General features: G+C 41.3%; 2 protein-coding genes across 8 annotated transcripts in view; one reads left to right on the top strand and one right to left on the bottom strand.

The window, feature by feature from the left end:
- ENOPH1 (enolase-phosphatase 1) overlaps positions 1-16,434 on the bottom strand; it is a 35,521-nt gene extending 19,087 nt beyond the window's left edge. Inside the window, exon 1 of the mRNA XM_022599368.3 lies at positions 15,823-16,434. Within this exon, the coding sequence (XP_022455076.1) occupies positions 15,823-15,906 (84 nt within the window). The 5' untranslated portion in view covers positions 15,907-16,434. The remainder of the gene's footprint in view (positions 1-15,822) is intronic.
- Positions 16,350-22,127, top strand: HNRNPDL (heterogeneous nuclear ribonucleoprotein D like). 7 transcript variants are annotated; one of them, XR_002648188.3, is made up of 8 exons: positions 16,365-17,490; positions 18,283-18,451; positions 18,551-18,712; positions 19,202-19,333; positions 19,475-19,589; positions 20,115-20,285; positions 20,624-21,193; positions 21,872-22,127. XR_002648188.3 is itself a non-coding variant. In XM_022599366.3 (8 exons), the coding sequence occupies exons 1-7, from the start codon at positions 17,048-17,050 to the stop codon at positions 20,692-20,694; spliced, it is 1,263 nt and encodes a 420-aa protein (XP_022455074.2). In that variant the 5' UTR covers positions 16,365-17,047; the 3' UTR covers positions 20,695-20,716; positions 21,089-22,127. The 7 variants fall into 7 exon arrangements, 6 of the variants coding, with proteins under 6 accessions (XP_089768262.1, XP_089768261.1, XP_089768263.1 ...); XM_022599366.3 differs by having other exon boundaries at positions 20,624-20,716; positions 21,089-22,127; XM_022599367.3 differs by having other exon boundaries at positions 16,366-17,490; positions 20,624-20,716.
- The last annotated feature ends 1,540 nt before the right edge of the window (positions 22,128-23,667 follow it).

Genomic DNA, 23,667 nt, shown 5'->3' with positions numbered 1-23,667 from the left:
GCCAGAAAATTAAACAACACAAAGGCAATATTGGTGGGCTATTATTTCTCTATTAATCTCAGAGGATAAAAAGCAAAGGAACAGACTTCCCTGGTGGCACAGTGGTTAAGAATCCGCCTGCCAATGCAGGGGACATGGGTTCGATCCCTGGTCCGGAAAGATCCCACATGCCACGGAGCAACAAAGCCAGTGAGCCGCAACTACTGAGCCCACGCACCACAACTACTGAAGCCCGTGTGCCTAGAGCCTGTGCTCCACAACAAGAGAAGCCACCGCAATGGCCCATGCTCGCCGCAACTAGAGAAAGCCCGCACGCAGGAGCGAAGACCCAACACAGGCAAAAATTAATTATTTTTTTTAAAAAGCAAAGGAAAATCAAGTAGCTTGATGGATCTTAAGAACAAATCACAATTCTTGGGACTTCCCTGGTGGTGCAGTGGTTAAGACTCCATGCTCCTGATTCAGGGCATCCAGGTTCGATCCCAGGTTGGGGAACTAAGATCCCACGTACCGCAACTAAGCCCGCACGCCGCAACGAAGACCCAGCGCAGCCAAAATTAATTAATTAATTAATTTTTAAAAAATCACATTCTCTAAATAAGAAATAAAAAATAGAGCATAATCGTGTTTTCGGAAATGTCTAACAGATAAAATCTAAGAGAATATGGACATAAAGGTTTACAAAGGTTTTCTCTGGGTCATGAGATACCTAGGGGAAACCCCCCTTTTTTTTTTGACATATTTATTTCTACAGTGAAAGTGTATAGTCTTTTTTTTTAAGATTTAAAAAAAAATTTTATTGTAGTTGATTTACAGTGTTGTGTTAGTTTCTCCTGTACAGCAAAGTGAATCAGTTATACATATACATATAACCACTTTTTTTTAGATTCTTTTCCCATATAGGTCATTACAGAGTATTGAGTAGAGTCCCCTGTGTTATACAATAGGTCCTTATTACTTATCTACTTTATGTATAGTAGTGTGTATATGTCAATCTCAATCTCGCAATTTATCCCTTCCCCACCTTCCCCCGCTGGTAACCATAAGTTTGTTTTCTACATCTGTAACTCTATTTCTGTTTTGTAAATAAGTTCATTTGTATCATTTTTTAGATTCCACATATAAGCGATAATTATATGATGTCTTTCTCTTTCTGACTTACTTCACTTAGTATAATCATCTCCAGGTCCATCCATGTTGCTGCAAATGGCATTATTTCATTCTTTTTTATGGCTGGGTAATATTCTATTGCATATATATACCACATCTTCTTTATCCATTCACCTGTTGCTGGACATTTAGGTTGCTTCCATGTCTTGGCTATTGTAAACAGTGCTGCTATGAACACTGGGGTGCATGTATCTTTTCGAAATAGAGTTTCCTCTGGATATATGCCCAGGAGTGGGATTACTGGATCATATGGTAGTTCTATTTTTAGTTTTTTAAGGAACCTCCATACTGTTCTCTATAATGGTTGTACCAATTTACATTCCCACCATCAGTGTAGGAGGGTTCCCTTTTCTCCACACCCTCTCTAACATTTATTCTTTGTAGACTTCTTTTTTTTCTTTTTCTTGGCTGTGCCACACAGCACGTGGGATCTTAGTTCCCCGACCAGGGATCGAACCCATCCCCCCTGCAGTGGAAGCGCAGGGTCCTAACCACTGGACTGCCAGGGAATGCCCTGTAGACTTTTTGATGATGGCCATTCTCACTGGTGTGAGGTGATATACCTCATTGTAGCTCTGATTTGCATTTCTCTGATAATTAGTGATGCTGAGCATCTTTTCATGTGCTTTTTTTGGCCATCTATATGTCTTCTTTGGAGAAATGTCTATTTAGATCTTCTGCCCATTTTTTGATTGGGTTGTTTTTTGTTTCTTCTTCTTTTGACATAGAGCTGCATGAGCTGTTTGTATATTTTGGAGATTAATCCCTTGTTGGTAGCTTCATTTGCAAATATTTTCTCCCATTCTGTGGGTTGTTTTTTCATTTTGTTTATGGTTTCCTTTGCTGTGCAGAAGCTTTTAAGTTTAATTAGTATAGTCTTTTCTTAAATTGAGACATAACTGACATATAACACTATATTAATCTCAGGTGTACAACATATTGGTTCAATATTTGTATGTATTGTGAAATGATCACAATAAGTCTAGTTGACATCAATCACGACACAGTTAAAACAAAGTTTTTCTCTTGTGATGAGAACTTTTAAGATTAACTCTCTTCGCAACCTTCAGATATACAATACAGTATCATTAACTCTAGTCACTGCGTCATATATTACATCTCCGTGACTTATTTGTTTTATAACCGGAAATCTGTACCTGCTTGAACACTTCTAACAATGGAAAATTTACTACTTCTTGGAGTGGCTCATGCCATCCATCAGAGTGCTTCAGCAGTTGTGATATTAGAATTACTCCTTAAATATCCTTCCTGAAGACCATACTAGGAGCTACCAAAAAGAAGTTTTGGTGCTCTGGCTGCTACAAAGGGCCACAAGGGCTCAGAAATTATAACTTTGCTGTCCCTATTTTCAAGGGGTAAGCAGAGACATAACCGTTCCCCTTTGAAAGCTGAAGTGTTTAAGGGATGAACATTAGATTTCATCGTCTGCATTCAAAAAGAATTAAAATGTGTTGCTCATAAGACAAGTGTCTTCTAAATCACATTAAGAAGATTAAACTGTAATTCGGGCTTCCCTGGTGGCGCAGTGGTTGAGAGTCCGCCTGCCGATGCAGGGGACACGGGTTCATGCCCCGGTCTGGGAAGATCCCACATGCCTTGGAGAGGCTGGGACCGTGAGCCATGGCCGCTGAGCCTGTGCGTCCGGAGCCTGTGCTCCGCAACGGGAGAGGCCACAACAGTGAGAGGCCCGCGTACCCCAATAAAAAAAAAAAAAAGATTAAACTGTAATTCAAGAAAGGTAAACTATAATCTAATTAATTGCAATGAATCACATCTCACAAAGGAAGGTTATCATTACAAGGGGCTAGTAGTTGGCATAAGGTTTTAAAAAGAAGCACAGAGACAGAAAGAATATCAGTATCTCATGAGCTGCAGAGAGGGAACCCTGACTGGCTCTAGGATGGAGTCCAAGTCCCTATGAGCAGAGAAGACAGGGAAGAAACTAACATTTACTTACTTGAATCCACCTGTCATCTCTGCAAGGTGACCCCTTTGAATAGATGAAGAAGTTGAGGCTCAAAAAGGTTTCACTCTATACTGAATAGTGTCAACTTCAGAAAATATATATGTAGAACACATATACTGGGACAAAATACACTAAACTGTTGAGCAATTACCGAATGGTTAAGATATGGTGATCTCTATTTTCCTTTTTATATGTTCGTCTTCCAGACTGCATCTTAGTCTATTGTACTTTTTTAATCATGATGCTATTTAATAGAAGAGGCTGATTTGAAAAATCAAAAATCTAAAATCCAATCAAATAAATGTATGTGGTTTGCCCATGGAAAAAAAAAGATCTCTTTAAAGTTCTTATTTATCATTCATATTGTTTAAAAATAATTAAACTTGAAAAAAGCACCTCTTTTTTGGCACGCGGGCCTCTCACTGTCGTGGCCTCTCCCGTTGCAGAGCACAGGCTCCGGACGCGCAGGCTCAGCGGCCATGGCTCACGGGCCCAGCCGCTCCACGGCATGTGGGATCTTCCCGGACCGGGGCACAAACCCGTGTCCCCTACATCAGCAGGCGGACTCTCAACCACTGCGCCACCAGGGAAGCCCAAAAGCACCTCTTAGTGTTTTATTAGTTTCTTATGGCTGCTGTAACAAATGACTTCAAACTGTGAGGCTGAAAACAACAGATGTTTATTCTCTTGCAGTTCTGGGGGCCAAAAATCTGAAATCATAATGTTGACAGGGCCTGATTCCCTTCAAAGACTCCAGGAGAGGTTCCATTCCTCGCCACTTCCATTTTCTGATCTTGTAGCTGCATCTCTCCAGTCTCTGACTTTGTGCTCACACTGCCTCCTCCTTCTCTGTGCATCTATCTTCCCTGTGTCTCTTATAGGACACTTGGCATTGAACTTAGGGCTCACCAGATAATCAAGGGTGATTTCTCCATCTCTGTCAATACTCCTTTTTTCCAGTAAGTTAACATTCATAGGTTCCAGGGATTAGGAAATGGATATCTTTTGGGGGGCTATCATTCAGCCCACTACAGCTGGCTTATTTTATCATCATATAATCAATATTGTATTTCCAATTAGGAACATCACCGTTTTTGAAAGCAGATTCTAATAAGACATGACAGATTAAGTGACTATGATGTACATTTGAAGACTGTATAATAATGCCACATGTTTTAATATTGAGGGTGAATGCTAATATGAAGTATGTTACTGGGTTACATTAAATTCCTTGAATGCTGTTTTATTTTAACAGAATATTGCTTGATAAAAGAAAATCATTTTATTGTCCAAAAAAAAAAAAAAAAAAAGGTTTCACTGCTGGTACAAAGTAAAGCCAAGACTCAACCCCAGGTCTATTGAATTCTAATGCCTGAACCTATCCAGCTCTGTGGGTGAATGACTTCGGGGAGCACAACTCATTAGGATCACCCAAATCCCTGGATACTGATAATATATTCTCTACAGAAACTTCTAATACCATTTTTCTCAAAGAGATTTGTACTAAAAAGAATGAGAGATTTTGGTTCACCTGGCAGTTCTGTAACAGTTCTACTAAGTAGGAATAATATGAGTAATCGTAGTAATAGTAGGAATAACTGCCAACACTGACTAAGCCCTCACTATTCCAGGCACTCATTCTACAGTCAATCCTTAGTGATCTCATCTAATCCATGATTTTAAATACCATCTGTTGCTGATGACCCTCAAATCCATAGCTTTAGCCTGGACCTCTTCCCTGAACTCCAGACTGATTTTTTCCAGCTGCCTACCCCAGATCTCCACTTGGATGTCTGAAACTCAACTCTTGCTTCTAGCCCTTAACCCTACTCCTCCCACATCTCCCCCATCTCAGTAAGTGGCAGCTCCATCCTGCCAAGATGCTCAGGCCAAAAGCCTTAGAGTCGTGCTTGACTCCTTTTTCTCTCACATGCCACATCCAACCAATTCATCAGCAAATAAGTCAGCCCTACCTACAAAATACATCCAGAATCTTATCACTTCTCACCATCTGCCACTGTTCCCAAGGCACTCCAAATTTACTCAATGAATTGATTAATGAATGGCCTGAATTATGTCATTTCAATCCTCATAATAGCTCTATGAAACAAGTGCCCTTATTTCCTCCATTTCACAAAGGCACATAAAGGTTAAGTATAAATTAAGAAACTATGGTTATAGTTTACCAAACAGGTCTTTTTTTTTAGTTTGAAGAGTCAGATCCCCAGAACCCGATCATCCCAGGAGAAGGGATCTAATTAGCTTACTGGACCCACACAAGGCCCGGGGCAGGAGTCAGCCAGCCTCTCGGAGCACACCACGTTAGCTGCCAAGCGCCGATCTAACCACGAGCTCCTCTCTCAAGTCCCACCCAGGCCCCACTGCCAGGATTACCACTAGTTTCCAAACCACATGTGCAAGTCTCTCTCTACTCAGTAAAGGGTATCAGCTCCACACTTTTTAGACTTAAGAAAAGGAACTTGTTAGAAGGTCACATAATGAATCAGTGAAAAGAAAATCAAGTTAAGAAATGAACCGCTCACGTACATACCCAGAAGACAAAGAACCCTTTTCTGTATTAAAGAATTCTGTGTTTGAAAAGAAATCCATGCTTCTGAAATGGAGTCCCCTGGGAAGGGTCCAATGAGTTTCCAGTAGGGCCTCTGAGGACAGAGCTACCAACTTTCCACACAATGCAGAAAGGTGATGGAGAACCAGGTGCAAGAGGGTCAGGGTGGCTTGGCTTCCACCCCTCTTATGACCCCTACCTGAACCAAAACCAATTTTGAAAATTAAGTGAGTTAATAAATGTGAAAATCTAAAGTTTTATACAAAAATAAGCTTTTACTGTAAAAAGAATACTTTTTTTTTTTTTTAGTGAAGGGGTGACATGGGGTGAGCTGTAAGGATGGAAAATTTTAAGAACCATCAGACAAGGTAGGACTTTTCAGAGCTAAACACAGGAAATCCTTTAAAAGTTAATCTCAGCAAGATAAAGGCTTATCTATGTATTTTCAAAACAGGGGTTATTTAGTAGAATTGGTACCTTTTTGGGGGTCAATGTGACTACATTTCTTTCAAGGATCTAAGTGACTTTACTGTATGCATAGGGGAAAAAATCAGGAGGAATGTTCACCAAACTCTTAATGACTATTGCTGGGTGGTAGGAGCAGAAAGGGCATTCATTCTCTACACTATAATCTTCTGTAATGTTTGCAATTCATAACAAGTGTGAATTAATTTTTGAGGAAAAATTTTGGGGAAAAAACACTTCCCTCTCTCCTCACATTAACAGATACAAGTTTCCACAGAAAAACGTATTTAGCTCTTTAAATACTTATATTTAATTGTTAATCAAAATTTTTTTATGGTTTTTAATTTCCATTGTTAACTGACTTCTTTCTCTAAAACTAAGAGGTTTTAGAAATCTTGGGTCAATGAATATTCTAATGAGACTCTAGAAATACATAAGTTAAATTGCATAGTGTGCAAATAAGATAAAGTATCACCTTGAGGAAATCTGAAATAGCAGGGATAGCAGAAGTGGGAGAAGCAATACCAGCCCCTCCCAGGTCCATTCTGGAATGCATCATATCGCCATCAACAAGCATTTGCTGAATGCCTTATGTGCAAGTACTATGCCAGGCTCTGCTTTCTGCCCTTAAGGAGCTCTCTCAGCATTGCTGGAAGACAGCACACACAGACACCACCACAAGGCAGCATCTGCTACAGTGGCAAATACATGGCCCTGCAAAGGAGGGAGAGAGAGGATTTTGAAATTCCTGCTTAAACAGAAGTCCTGTGAAAGCAGAAGCAGGTCTTACCTGTGTATTCCCATAACCTAACGCAATAAATATGTTTTAAATTAATAAGTACATGGAACCAACTTGCACTTGGAGAGGAAAAAGTATGACATCCCAAGCTGGAGGAATGGTGGTGGCACGAAAGTGTGGCATGACCCAAATGGGCATGTTCAGCTATTTAAAAAAAAGTGTAAAGAAATAGAGGAATAGAAAGTTGGAAAACCCAATTCACTGAAGTTGAGGAGTTGAAACTATCTTTGAGCCAACAGGAAACCACAAAGGATTCTGATGGTGCAAAGACAACCTGTTAATGTTCCTGTCTTCCTTACTAGGTTCCTTAAGGATGGCAGCAGCATCTTTAAGGATTTTGGTTGCCTAGCAGAGCCTGGCACATGATAAGTATTCAAATAAATGTGAGGGAAAAGAAGGGAAGATTGATTAGGCTGGAAAGATTATGCAAGTGCCATGATACGGAAGGTGGTAGACAAATAAGAGACCAGAAATTAAGGCCAGAGGTGTTTTCTAATCTACCTCATGATATACTCAGACCCAATACAGTGATTCTCCAAAGGCTCCTCCCCTTGTCTCAAGCTGAATCAACAAAATTCCTCTCACATACCACCATGGGTATATCTCCCTTTAGGAATCCTGAGCAACTGGGAAGGTTTGGGGAATGTTAATCAACCCATCAACAGCTACTTATCAAGGCAGTCCTGCCATTCCAGTGCCTCCTCAAGTTCTCTGAGGTTAGCCAAGTTCTGCATCTCGTTCTTAATTTATATCTGGCCAGGGCCATAAGGAGCAGAGGCGGAGGTAATCACAGCGGGTTTCAGTAAATGTTAGTTCCCCCTTTTCCACACTGACCCTTCATAAGCACTTTCTGTCTCCACCAAACAGTCTGATATTTCCTGCATTATAACCAGTGTTTCTACAGGGCTTTATATTTTTCAAAGGTTTTTGCACTCTATCTCAATCTTCATCACTACCTTATAAGCATGACGGATCCTACTACCCCATTCTTGAAGATGAAAAAGCCTAAATTCCTAGACTGAATGAAGCCAGGGAAGATGACACAATTAGTTACTAGCATCAATAATAAACAGCACAGGTGCAAGCAAGCTCGTGGTTGCTGTCCCTTGTGGGTAGTCTTCTAGCAGTTTCATACTGAGAGCAGAATGATAAAACTTACCAAATGGATATTTAACTAAAGTTGGGAGATACTATCAGATAACACAAGCTCTCTTCTTAGAAAGACCATAAAATTAACATAACCATTTTCATGAGGAAAAAAATGTCAATTTCAACATTTCCTGATTATTATCTTCCAAAATATATCATTAGAATATAAAAGAACATAAAAGAGTAAATTACAAGTATTGTTAAACAATCAAGAATGTATTAGCTATTTCTAAAAGTGCTTTAACATAAAATATCAAGATATTCCAAAGAAATTCATTAAACAAATGTCAGAAAAGCATACAAACATGATTCTGCTGTTAATTGAATCAATATCTTTATCATTTTGATTTTCAATTAAATGAGTATCTGCTACTTCAAATAAATATTATTTATAGGATCAAGGATTTGTCTGCTTAATTCGTATTTTCTAACACAGAACGTTCAGTTTGAGATCTCTTCTTTTCCCTTAGTCTTGTTCGAACCTTGCCAAATATCTTGTTCTTTAAGGTAAAATTCCAGTCCCTTAAACACTGTCTTTACCAACCTCCACACCACCAAAATCCTTAAGAGAAACACAATCTTTAAAAAAAAAAAAAAACTGTCAATTTTTTAAAAAATTTATAGATCCTATCCAGTACCATAAATAATAAATTTCAAGACAAAATTGGAGCTACTATAAAGCCAAACTCTGATGTAGCCAAAAACCTGGAAAGGGATCTATTAGTCAGAAATGTTGGTGCTAGCCAAGTGTGGCAGAGAGGAAACTGCCCCCTACCTTCAAATGTACATGTTCCTAATCCCCAAAACCTATGACTATGTTACTTTACTCGGCAAAAGGGGCTGTTTTTAAAGACATGATTTAAATTAAGGATATCACGATGGGGAGATTACCCTGGATTATCTGGTTGGGCCTGATATAATCAAAGTCCTTGCAAGTGAAAGAGGGAAGTAGGAGTGTCAAAGTCAGAGAGTGAAGGACCAATCTGAAGATGCTACTCTGCGGGCTTTAAAGACAGAGGAAGGGCCCAAGAACCAGGGAATGTGGGTAGCCTCTAGAAGCTGGAAAAGCAAGGAAGAGTTTTCCCCTAGTCTCCAGAAGGGACACACCATGCCAACACCTTCCTTTTAGCTCACTGAGACCTATTTCAGAGTTGTGACCCTCCAGAACTGTAAGATGATAAATCTGTACTGTTTTAAACCACTAAACTTATGGCAATTAGTTACAGCAGCCACAGGAACTAATACAGCAGGTTAAAGCAAGGCACTACTCACCTGCCCATCTGCCAGGACACTTAGAGCCTTATTCTTCAGGTTCCTGTTGTACAGACATTCAGTGAAATGTTTCTACTAACAAATTATCTAGAAAATGACATAAGATGGTGGTAGTGAGGGAGAAGAGGGAGCCGCAGAGGAATTTTGGAGATCTGTCAGGAATTTTCAGGCCTATTATCCTGCTTCCCTATAAGTACACATAACTCCTTTCTATTTCTATTATTAAGAAAGTTGTTTTTACAGTTCAATTTCTGGAAGACAATTTGCAAAAGCTGGGGAAGTGGCCACTTGCTTAATGGTTTGTTGTCTACCAGTTTATTTCATCATCTTGCTCTCCTTTATCAATTTACTTGACTTTTGAGAGGTTTTGGTTCTGTTAATGATAGACCTCCCCTAATTCACCTACACCCTTGGTCTGCTCTATCACCTCCTCTGAGAAGAGGAGTGCTAACAGACCTCGGCACAGGTAGAACTTACGAATTTGTATAAAGCCTAACTACAGGGACTTCCCTGGTGGCACAGTGGTTAAGAATCCGCCTGCCAATGCAGTGGACACGGGTTCGATCCCTGGTCTGGGAAGATCCCACATGCCGCGGAGCAACTAAGCCCGTGTGCCACAACTACTGAGCCTGCACTCCAGAGCCCGATAGCCACAACTACTGAGCCCATGTGCCACAACTACTGAAGCCCATGTGCCTAGAGCCCATGTTCTGCAACGAGAAGCCACCACAATGTGCACTGCGCTGCCTGTGCACTGCAACAAAGAGTAGCCCCCGCTCGCCACAACTAGAGAAAGTCCATGTGCAGCAACGAAGACCCAACACAGCCAATACATAAATAAATAAAATAGATTTATTAAGAGGAAAAAAAAAGCCTAACTACAGAGTTCAGTCCATGGACCATAGTATCACCTGGGAACCTGTACGAAATTCAGCATCAAGTTCTGTTCCACATTATTCAGCAATAAAAAAGAATGAAATCTTGCCATTTGTGAAGTGGATGGACCTAGAGGGTATTATGCTAAATGAAGTAAGTCAGGCAGAGAAAGACAAATCCCATCTGATTTCACATATCTAAAAAACAAATGAACAAACATAACAAAACAAGAGTCATAGATACAGAGAAGAAATAGGTGGTTGCCAGAGGGGAGGGGGTTGGGGGATTAGTGAAATAGGTGAGGGAGATTAAGAGGTACAAACTTCCAGTTACAAAATAAATGAGGATGAAATGTTTAGCATGAGGAATATAGTCAATTATATTGTAATATCTTTGTATGGTGATAGCTGGTAACTAGACATATCACGGTGATCATTTTGTAATGTATAGAAATATCTAATCACTATGTTGTGCACCTGGAACTAACATTAATATTGTAGGTCAATTATACTTCCATTAAAAAAAAATATGTAGACACTGGGAGGAAATGCATCAAAATGCAAACAATGGTTATCTCTGGGGGGGTGGAGATTATGGGTGATTGTAATTTTCACTTTATGCTTTTATGTATTTCTAATTGTCTGCAATGAACATATGTTGCTTGTAAAATTAGAAAGAAAACAATGTCATTAAAAATGAAAAAAAAATTCCATTCCAGATCTTCTGAATCAGAAATTACATTTTAGACAGATCTCTAGATGATTTGCAAACACATTCAAGTCTGAGAAGCACAGATACAAAGAGCCATTGGCAAGGGTACTCACCATGACCCACTTACTATATTTTAGGGACAAATATTCTAATCAGATTCATACTTTCAGTTAATGAGAGGTTCTTAATTATTACAAAGGTTTTATTTCCAGGCACAAAAAGTTTTCCTAAGGCATAAGTGAAAAACATGCCCCCGCCCCTGCTAGTACCCCTGCCCACTACTCCCTGACAAGATTTGTTGAGATGGTGGATGAAATAGTGATGGAAATATATTTATTTTTATAAAGTTTTTTCAAGGGCTAAACATTCATTAAATGTTCACAGTAGCCTTATGAGGTGGATATCCCCAAAGTACAGTTGAGGGAATATGTACCTAGACTCAGAGACATTAACTAACTTGCCAGAGATCATTTAGGGAAGAGCCAGAATGCTAATCAAGACTTGCAGTCTCCAAGCCCATCCTTATAAATACTACTCTACGAAGCCAATCCTCATTATTTAAAGATTCTGTATTTGCAAATTCTCCTACTCACTAAAACTTATTTATAACCCCAAAATCATTACTCACTGCACTTTCCCAATTTTTTGAGGACAGGTACATACATGAGCAGAACAGCTAAAATTGTGAAAAACCAGATGCACATGTTCCCAGTATGTGATGCTTTGCCTTCTTATTTCACCTCTCATATTTTAAACAAGTACCCTTTTCAAGGTCTACTTAGCACCACATTTTCCACATTTTGTGCTTTTTGTTGGTGAGTGTGCAGTTTAAAATGGTCCCCAAGCAAAGTGCTGTCTAGTGTTCCTAAAGGCAAGAAAGCTGCCTTACAGAGAGAAAACACATGTGTTACATAAGCTTCGCTAAAGCATAAGCTATAGCGCTACTGGCAGTGAGTTCAATGTTAATGGATCAACGATATATATTAGATAAGGCAAACAGACACACATAAAACAAGGTTATGTACTGATCAGCTGACAAATATGCTGTGACCAGAGGCTCACAGGAACCAAACCCTGCATTTTCTCTAGGGGCAATGATTCAGTGTTTGCTAAGACGGCGTTCACGGTAACTTCACAGAACATAACTGCCGCAACTGTTGTTACATGTACTAACTTGACATGTAATGGCAGGAAAGGCACCAAATTATAGAGCGTTTTCAGAAGCAAAACACCATTTTCTCCAACTCAAAAACAATAGTTGAAGGTTCTTGACAGGATAACCCCAAGGACTGGTAATGGTGTTATTTCATAGCTTACAGACTAAAAACACTGGAATAATACAATGCACAAAGTCAGAAAATGAATATTACATCACACAGACAAAGATCAAGCAGTGGCTCTGTGAGGTGCATGCAAGATGATTCAAGGGGAGAAGGGAAGTGAATACAATAACATTCATTTACACTTATTTAAATCTCATCTTTAAATTCCAATTTACTTTACAACTTAATAACAGTACAGTAATATGTGTACACAATAAATTCTATTGGTAGCGCCTGCCTGCTCCAATTCTGCTGATGATGTACATGACCAAAAACTGTTGGGAGGTCACCACTGTAGAGAATCAAAGTTAGCGCTTGAAAAGAAAAGAAAAACTCCAGAGGCACACGTCCTGCAGTGGGCTGGTGGCTTTGAGGACTCACATGCACCATCTATTGCTGCTCTGTCCCCAACACATTGTGAGGATCCTCACAAAGATATCCCCCCAGGCATCAGTTGATTCATATGAGAAATTAATTAGCTGGTTGTGACATTGACTAGATGATCCAAGCTAGGAACCCTTCCCTTTCTAGAAATTTGACCAAAGAAAATAAGACATAATAGCAGGAAGTAAAAACATTGTTTATTGTTGCCCGGAGCCCAAAGGCTGAAGGCATGCCCTGATAGTGCAACAGCCAGTCCTCAGAGCACCCAAACTGGGAGGATTCTATGGTATCCCATAAGATATCCAGCACTGTTAGTGTCATCTTATATAGTTAAGTTGCATCATATACACATTCAATTCTAAGTGCTCAGCAAAAAGAGAGAGAGAGAGAGAGAGAGAAAGGGAAAAAAAAACACATAACCAGTGCTGGCAATCTGTCTGCCATTCTACTCAATGAAGGTGTTCTGTTCCCTTGGACAGTCTCTCAGTTCCTCAGTGTCTCTTACAGCATGAATGGTTCATTGTGAGGCTACAGTTTGACAATATATTTTTCATCTACATCACCTAATCCCAAACCAACTTCCTCTGATACTCAAAGGAAGAAGCAGGGATACGTTTCAACCCTGAAGGAAAAATGGCTGCATATGACTTACTGAAAGACGGAATCAATTTCCAAAGAGAACTGACTTCCTAAGGGTAGTTCAAGGGCAATTTTTGAAAATACTCAACTTCCACAGTGTACGCTGACTGTAGAAGCAACCCCCCAGATAAAGTGAGACTCAACTATAGTTATTCTGTTCCAAGGGCTCACTCTTATACCTACCACCTAGAGGTGGTGTATATTGAAATTTGCTGCCATATACTTTTATGGTACTTCTTACTGATTAAAGTGCTCTCATACCAGCTGTGTCATTTAACACCCACAAGGCCAGGCAAAGAAAATGGAACGAGCACTGTGGTTCCCATTTCAGAGATCGAGTGCAATAATGGAAAGAGTAAGAGTTGTTGAGTCAGACAATTTGGTTTCAAATCCCAGGCATACTGTTCAATTTTTCAGAGCCTTAGTTTCCTATCAGTAAAATGCAAAGAGTACACACACCTCACCAAGTTTTTGAGGATGAGTCAAGTATACAAGCTGCAGGTATACATTACTCAATGTTTCCTTACACCATTCCACAGGAAGGAGGGCTACAAGTTCACACACCTAATGTGACTAATAAAGCCCAAGTAGAACAAACATCTCCCAATTCCCAGTTCCATGCTCAGAGGTCCAAGAAGCATATAACTTAGCATCTCTTTAAAAGGTGTTCAAAAAGATAGAGATACTCTGCTAAAAGTTTTTCTGGTTCAAGTAAATTTGTGACATGCTAGTCTCTTTAAGGCTCACAGTGTGTGTGTGTGTGTGCAAGTGTGTACATGATATAAAGGCTCTGAGAAGGCGTGCAATAAAGAAACCTGGTTGAATACATATAGAACATTCCCCCAAAGTGGATTTAATAATGGAAACCTTTTCTGCATAATTACTAAAAACAGCCAAACAAACATAATGTTCTTCTGAACATACTTTTAGAAACACTGGTTTTGGTAAATTAATGTATAACAAACTAACAGACGATTATATTGTAATAGATTAATATTAATAAAAATAATAACAGATTATAGAACAAGGCACAAGAAACTACCCTTTAAACAAGACCCCGAATCATTTTTTGGCAGTCTGGTGTCAAATCCAAAAAAAAAATCTATTTGGGAATTCCCTGGCGGTCCAGTGGTTAGGGCTCCACACTTCCACTGCAGGGGCCTGGGTTCGATCCCTGGTCGGGGAACTAAGATTCCGCAAGCCAAACAAAACCAAAGAAACAAATCAAAAACAAAAAAAAAGCTATTTAGATCATCAAGGCATTTTTATTCTCAGAAAGATCTCAGGATAAGTCTTTCATAAACAAAGATTCCAAGAAGTGGCTCGTGTCATCTTACAGAAGACATAGTGGGTAAAAAAGGTGAAAGAGACACATAATGTTTTGTTACAAAATTGATTTGCATGAGGTATCTTACTCCCTAAATCAACTTTCCAAGAACGCTACATATGCCATATAACAACTACCTGTACTGTCATTATCCCTGGTCTCCTGATAACAGTGGCAAGCAAGAGAAAGCCAGAATGGAGATAGTGACTTGTAAACTATAAACCACAAAGATGAGGAATCCTTTTTTTCTTTGAAAACTACAAGAAAGCAGTTATTATTTTTCCTACTTTGTACTTTCCCTCCTTTCTCGGTTATTACTGCACGCAAGCACTTCTAGTGAATACTTTTATCTTAAACCTCTAGAAGTCAAATAAGAGAAGACCAGGCCCGAGGAATTCTTTAAAAAATTATATTAATATTTGATATTTACTTATCCTGGCAAATACAATATATATATATAAAAGGAACCTGCTCTAATGCAAAGTTGTAAGTTTGTGAACTAGGTATAGACAAGTGTTGGTTAGCACTGACATCCTAGGAGGAAGGCTTTTGGTAAGAACTTTAAGCTTCCATGGTTTTTCGAAGAAAATGAATGGAATCTAGACGTTTGCTAGCCTAGTCCAGTAACATACAGTGTGCATTTCGGCCACTAAGAGCAGGAGTGGGAAAGGGCCAAGAGCAACCATTACCGCCTATCACCGGGGTACCTGAAAAGTCATCTTCATCCTTCAGCCTTCCCATTTTACTAGACTAGAAGCCTCAAGGACCACTAGATCGCGGCCGCCGCCTCGCCAGGTCCAACCCGCCACAAGGCGGAAGCTCACCAGCGGGTCGACGCGGCGCACACCTGCCCGGCGGGCGGCGCCCACAACGCTTCACCTTGCCGCGGCGTACCTGCCCACCTCGGCTCTTCTTTACCACCACCTCCATCCCTTCCCACCTGCAAATAACCGAGGGCAGGAACGCGGGAAGGTGAAGACGGTGAGGAAAAGCATCCCCGCAATCCGCCGCAGACTACCTCCTCCCATCCCAGGGCAGCTGCAAAGCCACACCGTTTCTCCCACGCCTCGTGTCTCTAGTGCAAGGTCTGCAATAGTTTAAAATTTTTGTTTTAAAGCACAAGTAACTTCCCCGCTCCCTTCCGCCCCTCACCTTCACGAAAGCAATCGGGGTTGTGGTACCTTCGATATCTAACAGGATCACAGTGACTTCGGCAGGCACCGAAAGCACAACCATTTCCCCACCGGCTGCTACTACGAGAATCGGCCTACTGGTAGGGAGGGCGGAGGGCCGTGCCGGCTGCGCCCAGCAAACTGCTGGGCTTCCGACAGCCCCGAAAAGAGTCCCGGAGCGCACAACCGCGCGCGGCCTGACGCACGAGGCGGAGAGGACACGTCGGCGCCCCTGAAAATAGAGAAACCCGCAGCACAGGGACCTTGAACTCGCAAGCTGCCCGGGCCTGGAGGCCTAGACCACGTGGGCAGGGAAATGGGGCGGTCCTCGCGAGGTTCCGATGGGGCGGGGAGAGGTAATGGCACCGACGTCGATTGGCCGCTAGAGGGCCTCTAACCCGATCAGTCAAAATGGGCCTCGCGTGGGCGGGAACAAAGAAGCGAACGCGGGAGCCCGGTGCGCGGGCGCGCGCTCTCCGCAGACTGGTTGAGCGAGCGGGAGAGGCCCGGGGCACGTGCAGACGGGAGCCCCGCGAGTGGCGCGCCGGGGATGTGAGTGCCCCTTGCCCTCTACTGCACCTAGCCCCCTCCCTGCCCACGGCCTCCGCTTTTGCATTTTTACAGTAATCCGACCGGGCCCGCGCCCCTCCTCCCGTCAGCCAGCGAAAGAGGCCGTTTGGATCCCGGTCAGCCTGACTGCGTTGGCCCCGGTTCCGGCCGATCGGCTAGGGAGGCCCGCCGCGCCCCCTCGGCCCGCGCGCCTGTAGCGGCAGCGGAAGAGGCCCCCGCGCCGCGCCGCTGTCCGGAGGGGCCAACGCGTGCCCGCTTCCTGTTCGGCTGCTTCCAGCCAGCTCGAGGACAAAACACGCGTGCGCGCGGCGGACGGCAGGGCGCGCTCGCCGCCTCAGCCACCGGCGCTGGGCGCAATCCGCCTTTTTCCGGAGCAGCGCGGCCCCGGTGCCAATCGATAGCAGCAGCTCCGCACTGGGGGACCGAGGGCGGAAAAAGGCGGGGTTGACGGCTCTTTGCTGGGAGTGGGCTGGACCGGACGCCAGAGACAAAGGCTCTCAAGGCAAGAGGGGCTGTGAAGCTGCTCGGGATTTTTGACCCAGGACTTTTCGCCCCTTCGTTTTTCTCTTCTGACGCTCTTTTCCCAAGCCCGCGTCCCTTCACCTGCGACCTCGTTCCTCAGCGGAAGGGCCGCGATGGAGGTCCCGCCCCGGCTTTCCCATGTGCCGCCGCCATTGTTCCCCTCCGCTCCCGCTACTTTAGCCTCCCGCAGCCTCTCCCATTGGCGGCCGAGGGCGCCGCGGCAGCTCGCCCCACTCCTCCCTTCGCTCGCTCCCAGCTCCGCCCGGCAGGGGGCGCGCCGGGCCCAGCGCCACGTCACCGCCCAGCAGCCCTCCCGATTGGCGGGTGGGGCGGCTATAAAGGGAGGGCGCAGGCGGCGCCCGGATCTCTTCCGCCGCCATTTTAAATCCAGCTGCATACAACGTTCTGCCGCCGCTGCTGCCGCGACACGGATTGCACGCCAGCGCCTCCCGGCCGGTAACTCAGCCGCTATGGAAGACATGAACGAGTACAGCAACATAGAGGAATTTGCAGAGGGATCTAAGATCAACGCGAGCAAGAATCAGCAGGATGACGGGTACCGCACGCTTCTCCTCTTCCCTCCTCCCCCAGCGCTCCGCATGCACCCCTTCGTCCCTCGGGGGCCGCGTGCTGCCCCTGTTCTTTCCCCAAGTCGATTCCGCGCGTGCCCGCTGGGCCTCACTAGGTTGGAGGGAAGGGGAAAGTAGGAAACGGAGGTGGGGCGGTGACTCGAGAGGCCCGCGGGAGGTGGGGGAAGGGCAGAGGGGTTGGAGGCGGAGGGCGGCGGCGTCTGTGTCCCGAGTGCGCAGGCGCGCGTGGGGCCCGAGGGGGAGGGGCCGGCCGCGCTATGCCCAATGCTGCAGCTGCAGCCGCCTTTTCATTGTGTCTGTGTTACGGTTCCGCGCAGTTTTCAGGGGGAGGATTTAGGGAACTCCTGGTTTGGGAACCTGTAGGCAACTGGTACCCAGATTCCCAGTACGTGTGATGATGAGTTCTTTTAGGTGGAACGTTGGCTTGGTAGTTGAGGAAGACGGTGAGCCTAAGTTGTGTGGGATCAGTATAGAAATTTGGATTTTCTAGTCGGGAACAATCTTTACCATGTATTGTTGGCCTCGTTTAAACTTGGCATTGTGCAGTGAGGAGAGCAAGGTGTCCACCGTTTTGAATAAGTGAGGAACTTGGGGATCTTTGTGGTCTTTTGTTCGTGTTTGTCTGTAAACGGGTTAAATTATTTGTACATCAGGATGTATTTCCCCATGCTTATTTTATACTTTTATTTCGTAAACGTAATTTCAGAATTTAATCGTTGTAGTTGCTGCTAACCTTAAAAAACAACTTTTATTTCTAGTAAAATGTTTATTGGAGGCTTGAGCTGGGATACAAGCAAGAAAGATCTGACTGAATATTTGTCTCGATTTGGGGAAGTTGTAGACTGCACAATTAAAACAGATCCAGTCACTGGAAGATCAAGAGGATTTGGATTTGTGCTTTTCAAAGATGCTGCTAGTGTTGATAAGGTAGGAACATGTTTCGCATTGTGGTGCTTTTGTGTGTTTCTTGCAAATTGTTCAGAGGGTTGCTTGTATGTTGTCAGATTAAATAAATCTGTCTTCTAGGTTTTGGAAATGAAAGAACACAAGCTGGATGGCAAATTGATAGACCCTAAAAGAGCCAAAGCTTTGAAAGGGAAGGAACCCCCTAAAAAGGTTTTTGTGGGTGGATTGAGCCCAGATACTTCAGAAGAACAAATTAAAGAATATTTTGGAGCCTTTGGAGAGGTGCGCTCTGCTTTTACGTTTACGTGTATTTTCATTTGATATGTTTATATAATGTTTATCCCTGATCCAGTTCTTACAGAGCAAACTCAATGTTGGATGAGGGTGGGATTAAATTATTGCTCAAGTCCCTTCCAGTCACTGTACCTTAATCAGTGCTTTCTGTGTTATAATGGAAACTAGTGTCTAATGGAAACTAATTCAGCAAAAAGATGGATGCTTTGGTGTGGTTAGGGTTTGGATTTATTAACTAGTGGCATCTGTGGAGTAAGAAATGGTATTAAATAAGGTTTTACTCTCCCTTCTCAATGCTCCATAGATGAAACAGATCACTCTAGTTTGATGTGGATAATAAAGCGGTGGTTTATATAGAAGTTATTTCGTTAGAATGACATGTTATGTTGAAGCTTGAAAAGGACTTGTGGCATTCTAAAACATCTTGGTAGCTTTTTACCATTAGTGGGTGACCTTGAGTGTGTATCTTGATTTCAGATTGAAAATATTGAACTTCCCATGGATACAAAAACAAATGAAAGAAGAGGATTTTGTTTTATTACATATACAGACGAAGAGCCAGTAAAGAAATTGTTAGAAAGCAGATATCATCAAATTGGTTCTGGGAAGGTAAAGCCATTTTGATTATAGTAAATGAACAATATCCTTTTCTTAAAGTGAAATTTTTCAACCTCTTTTGAGAAGAAAATCAATGGCTTGACATTAGAATATTGGTAATAATTCTGTTTGCTTTTTAAATTTTGTTTTTAGTGTGAAATCAAAGTTGCACAACCCAAAGAGGTATATAGGCAGCAACAGCAACAACAAAAAGGAGGAAGAGGTGCTGCAGCTGGTGGACGAGGTGGTACTAGGGGTCGTGGCCGAGGTGAGACTTAATTCCTGGGCAATGACTCAATGCTGTAAGCTATAAACTGCGGAATATGAATAAGCCCGTAGGAAAGTGAAGCCAAATTTAAACTGTCACAACATGGAAACTGCTCAGCTTAGTGGGTGGGCTTTTGTATTTACTGGTTTCACCTCTTCAAACAATGGCTACTCTGACAGTGTCGTTACTGATGGGAAAATAACACCATTAAACGTAATTAAGATTACATGGAACACTTTGGCCTGATAGGTTTTCTAGGGCAGGAGTCCTTGTTTTAAAGATAAACACTCTGTTTTCTCCTTTGTCCTGATTTTTCATTGAATTTCGGAAGCCTGATACTGGCACAATTGGACTTTCTGCCCCCTTTTTTATGCCAACTGTAATAATACTTTCTTGGTCAGTTAGCAATATAGGTATCCATTCTGCCTTTTTAAGATTTGCAGAGTGAGGGACAGGAACGCATCATTTTATGTTAGGATTGGGGGTCAGAAGTTGTTTCCTAACAATCATTGTGCATTGTTTCAGGTCAGGGCCAAAACTGGAACCAAGGATTTAATAACTATTATGATCAAGGATATGGAAATTACAATAGTGCCTATGGTGGTGATCAAAACTATAGTGGCTATGGCGGCTATGATTATACTGGGTATAACTATGGGAACTATGGATATGGACAGGGATATACAGACTACAGTGGTAAGAATATTTAACTTAATTTCATAAACCAATGGTACTAAAATTCAGTGTTTAAAGTACAATCCCATTCTGAGACTCTGTGTGTGTGGGTGTTTTCTATTTCTTGAAGTGTTTGGAGTTAAATTTTTGAGACATTTAATAGTCATAGGAGCTTATACTGATAGACTTCAGTCATTACAAACATTCTAGAATGTGATATGTGACTAGTTTATAATGACTTTTAAAATATCTGGTTATTTTAATTGCCATGGAGGATTTTGCATATTTAATAGTTTTTAAATATACAGTGAAACCATTTCATTAAAAGCTAAGCATAATTTTTTGTTTTTTCAAAATAGGCCAACAGAGCACTTATGGCAAGGCATCTCGAGGGGGTGGCAATCACCAAAATAATTACCAGCCATACTAAAAGGGGACGTTGGAGAAAACAGGTGTGTATAAGAGTTCAAGACACCAGTGGAAATTCTAATTTAATTTAAAGATCAATAGACAAATGAAAAATAAGTGAAAACAAAATATCACGTAGCCTGTTTTTACTAAATTGTTAATTTTTTACTTGCTTTATGAACCTGTTTTGCCTAAAGTGTCTATAGATCTTTAACTTTAAAGTTTTATCTCACTTTCTTTAGTATTACAGAAAAACTTAAGAGTTTTTCTGTTTGCTTTGTGTACCAGGTGTTCTAGAGGAATAATTAAACTTTTTTAGAACTATTAACAGGTAAAGTACTGAAATGGGTACAACTTAAGGAAAACAGGAATGTTGTCTTCTAACTCTGACATTATACCTTGTTTGTACCCGCCAGCGGGAACTTCATTGCAGGCCGTGTGTCACCCTGACCACGTCTATCTCTGGGGGTCGCACGTTGCGGGCAGAGCGCAAGGCATACACCAGAAAACGCTGTCCTGTGGTATGGTCTCTTCCAACTTCATGTACCAGCGTAAAGATTAAAGTGGAAAACTTCAGACTTTGGCTTCTTTTTTAATCTTTTTGAAGATTAAGTGTCTAAACTTAACTTAAATGGTTTTTTACAGGAGTTAAAGTACATAAATGCCTTTTTACAGCTTAATCATTTTGGTCTTCTGTTTAGTGTTGTATTTCAATTGTGGAGCCTCATTTTAAGTGTTCATTTAAGATTTAATGCTTGCTTTTTCTTTTTATAGCTAATAGTGAAATCTACAAACCAAAACAAGAACTTTAAAATCTGGGATATAAATTAAAGATCATATGCACACAGAAATTTGTTTTCTTGCAATACAAGCCTATTAGAAATTCATGTTTGTAATAGCATTGTACGTGGCTTACTAGAGATGTTTCTAGTAGACCTTGAACCTAGCACAGTTCAACCTGTGAATATGGGAAGACTGCATTCCCAGATTTTCTAAGTAAATTTTACTTTAATATCATTTGGGAATTTCAGGGTGAATTTATTAATTACCCGAACTGCGTTTTGTCAATGAATTTGCATGTGATCTTTAATTATTGAAGAAAAGAATAAAGTGAGAACTTAAAACAATTCATGAAAGTGGACCTTTGAAAGCTTGTCAGAGTTGCACAAATCTAATTGCCATTTTGTTTTTGTTTTTAGGAAGAGATTGCTAAAGTAACCCATCTTGCAGGACGACATTGAAGATTGGTCTTCTGTTGATCTAAGATGATTATTTTGTAAAAGACTTTCTAGTGTACAAGACACAACTGTGTCCAACTGTATATAGCCGCCAATTAGTTTTTGTTTTTACTTTGTCTTTTGCTATCTGTGTTATGACTCGACGTGGATTTGTGTTTATACAAATTTTATTTGTATGATTTCATGTTAAACCTCAAATAAATGCTTCCTTATGTGATTGTTTTTCTGCGTCAGGTACTAAATAGCCCTGTAAAAGTGTAATTTTAAATAAGCAATAATTAAGGCACAGTTTATTTTGTAGGGAGTGTTGATCCATAGGGAGAAACTGTGGTCCTTTACAAATAGCCAGCTACAGTGTCTACTCTGTTCTCTTTTTGTTAGATGTATTCTGTGTTCTAAGGCTTCATTTCCCTGTTAACTGAGGCTTCCACATTACCTTTAAGTAATGTTGTTTTCTCTTTGTATATCTGGAGACTTTGTCATGAAAGTGTCTGTGGCGTAGTTATAGTGTTGTGATGAGTGGAAGCTTTCTAGTAGACCATAAGTCTTCTGGTTATATTTTGAAAAGTAACTTTTTAATGGCACAAAGCATGCTGGTAGCTCCTTTTATGAATAGAAAATATTTTGCTTTGCTCTTGTCTCTGGAAAGGCATTTGTTACGACTTGCTGTATTCAGTGGTCTGCTAGAAAGAGCTTTGGCTAATCATAATACCATAACTTTGTTTTCTTGATTAAACTGTCTAAATATACCCAGGGGAAAAAACACTTGAACTGTGTTATAGGAGCCACAGTTTAAGAATATCAGATGTAGTTACATTTAACACAAGGATTTTGGCAAATAGGTATGAAGTTACTAAAATTTGAACAAAAGTTAGATTAAAATATATGACGTAGTGGATGAGTAACTAAATTAATTGTATACTATTCTGTTGGTATTATGTCACAGCAAGCACCAAACTGAACAAAATGTTTTCTGTTGGGGCATTTTTAGGAAGCTGTATTGGGTGTTAACTGTTACGTGGTGTGAGTTCTTAGAAAAAATCATGGTAGTAAGTTTCATCATTTTTAGCGCAGTTAGTGCATGAGCTGAATAGTTAAGCATATCCATATTCAAACGTAAAAGGAATAGTGGGGAAAGGCATCCCTTAAATCTTATGTAAATGCAAATCTAAGTGTGACCAAGTCATGTCATTACAACAGATCTTCTGGTGCATTAAAAAAAAAGTTTTAGCTGTAGATTTTGGAGGATGTCCTGGGTAAACTCAAGTTTTGAATTTTACATTCAGTGTAGTTATTGAATTTAAGGTTTTTGTTTTTGTTTCTGTGGTTCCATGTTAGCCATTAGGATTGGCATACATGTTCATATGTGGAATAGTTGACCTCACCTTCAACCAAGTGTAAATTTTTTTATGCTAATGAACCTGCCTTGTTTTATTTGGTGCCTGCAACTTTCTTTGTTCCGATGATGTTTGTACTTGCTGGGCTATCAAGTTATAATGCTTTTGGCCTTTTGCTCCTGTTTTTGCTATTTGACCTTACACCTAGGCCAAGTACCAATGTTGGCTGTTGCAAGGGATTGTTTGATTCGTTCAACATGCAACCTTAGGGAACAGAAAGGAGATTTTCATTTTAAGTTATGTTGTCAAAGTCAGTAGGTGCAGTGTCTTTAGGGCAGTGAATCCTGTAAGTTCAAATTTATGATTAGGTGACAAGTTGACATTGAGATTGTCCTTTCCCTGATCAAAAATGAATAAAGG

The sequence above is a fragment of the Delphinapterus leucas genome, chromosome 5, assembly GCF_059928025.1.
Source record: "Delphinapterus leucas isolate spDelLeu-1000000601 "Yukka" chromosome 5, BTC_Dleu_Yukka2, whole genome shotgun sequence".
Lineage (NCBI taxonomy): Eukaryota > Metazoa > Chordata > Mammalia > Artiodactyla > Monodontidae > Delphinapterus > Delphinapterus leucas.
Note: the sequence above shows the minus strand (reverse complement) of the source record. Positions and strands in the feature narration are given on the sequence as shown.

Excerpts from the sequence above, each read along its gene's own strand:
- HNRNPDL (XM_022599366.3), top strand. The coding sequence starts at position 17,048 with ATGGAGGTCCCGCCCCGGCTTTCCCATGTGCCGCCGCCATTGTTCCCC. Across the intron at positions 17,491-18,282 it reads AAGAATCAGCAGGATGACGG|TAAAATGTTTATTGGAGGCT; the intron begins GTACCGCACGCT and ends TTTTATTTCTAG. Across the intron at positions 18,452-18,550 it reads ATGCTGCTAGTGTTGATAAG|GTTTTGGAAATGAAAGAACA; the intron begins GTAGGAACATGT and ends TCTGTCTTCTAG.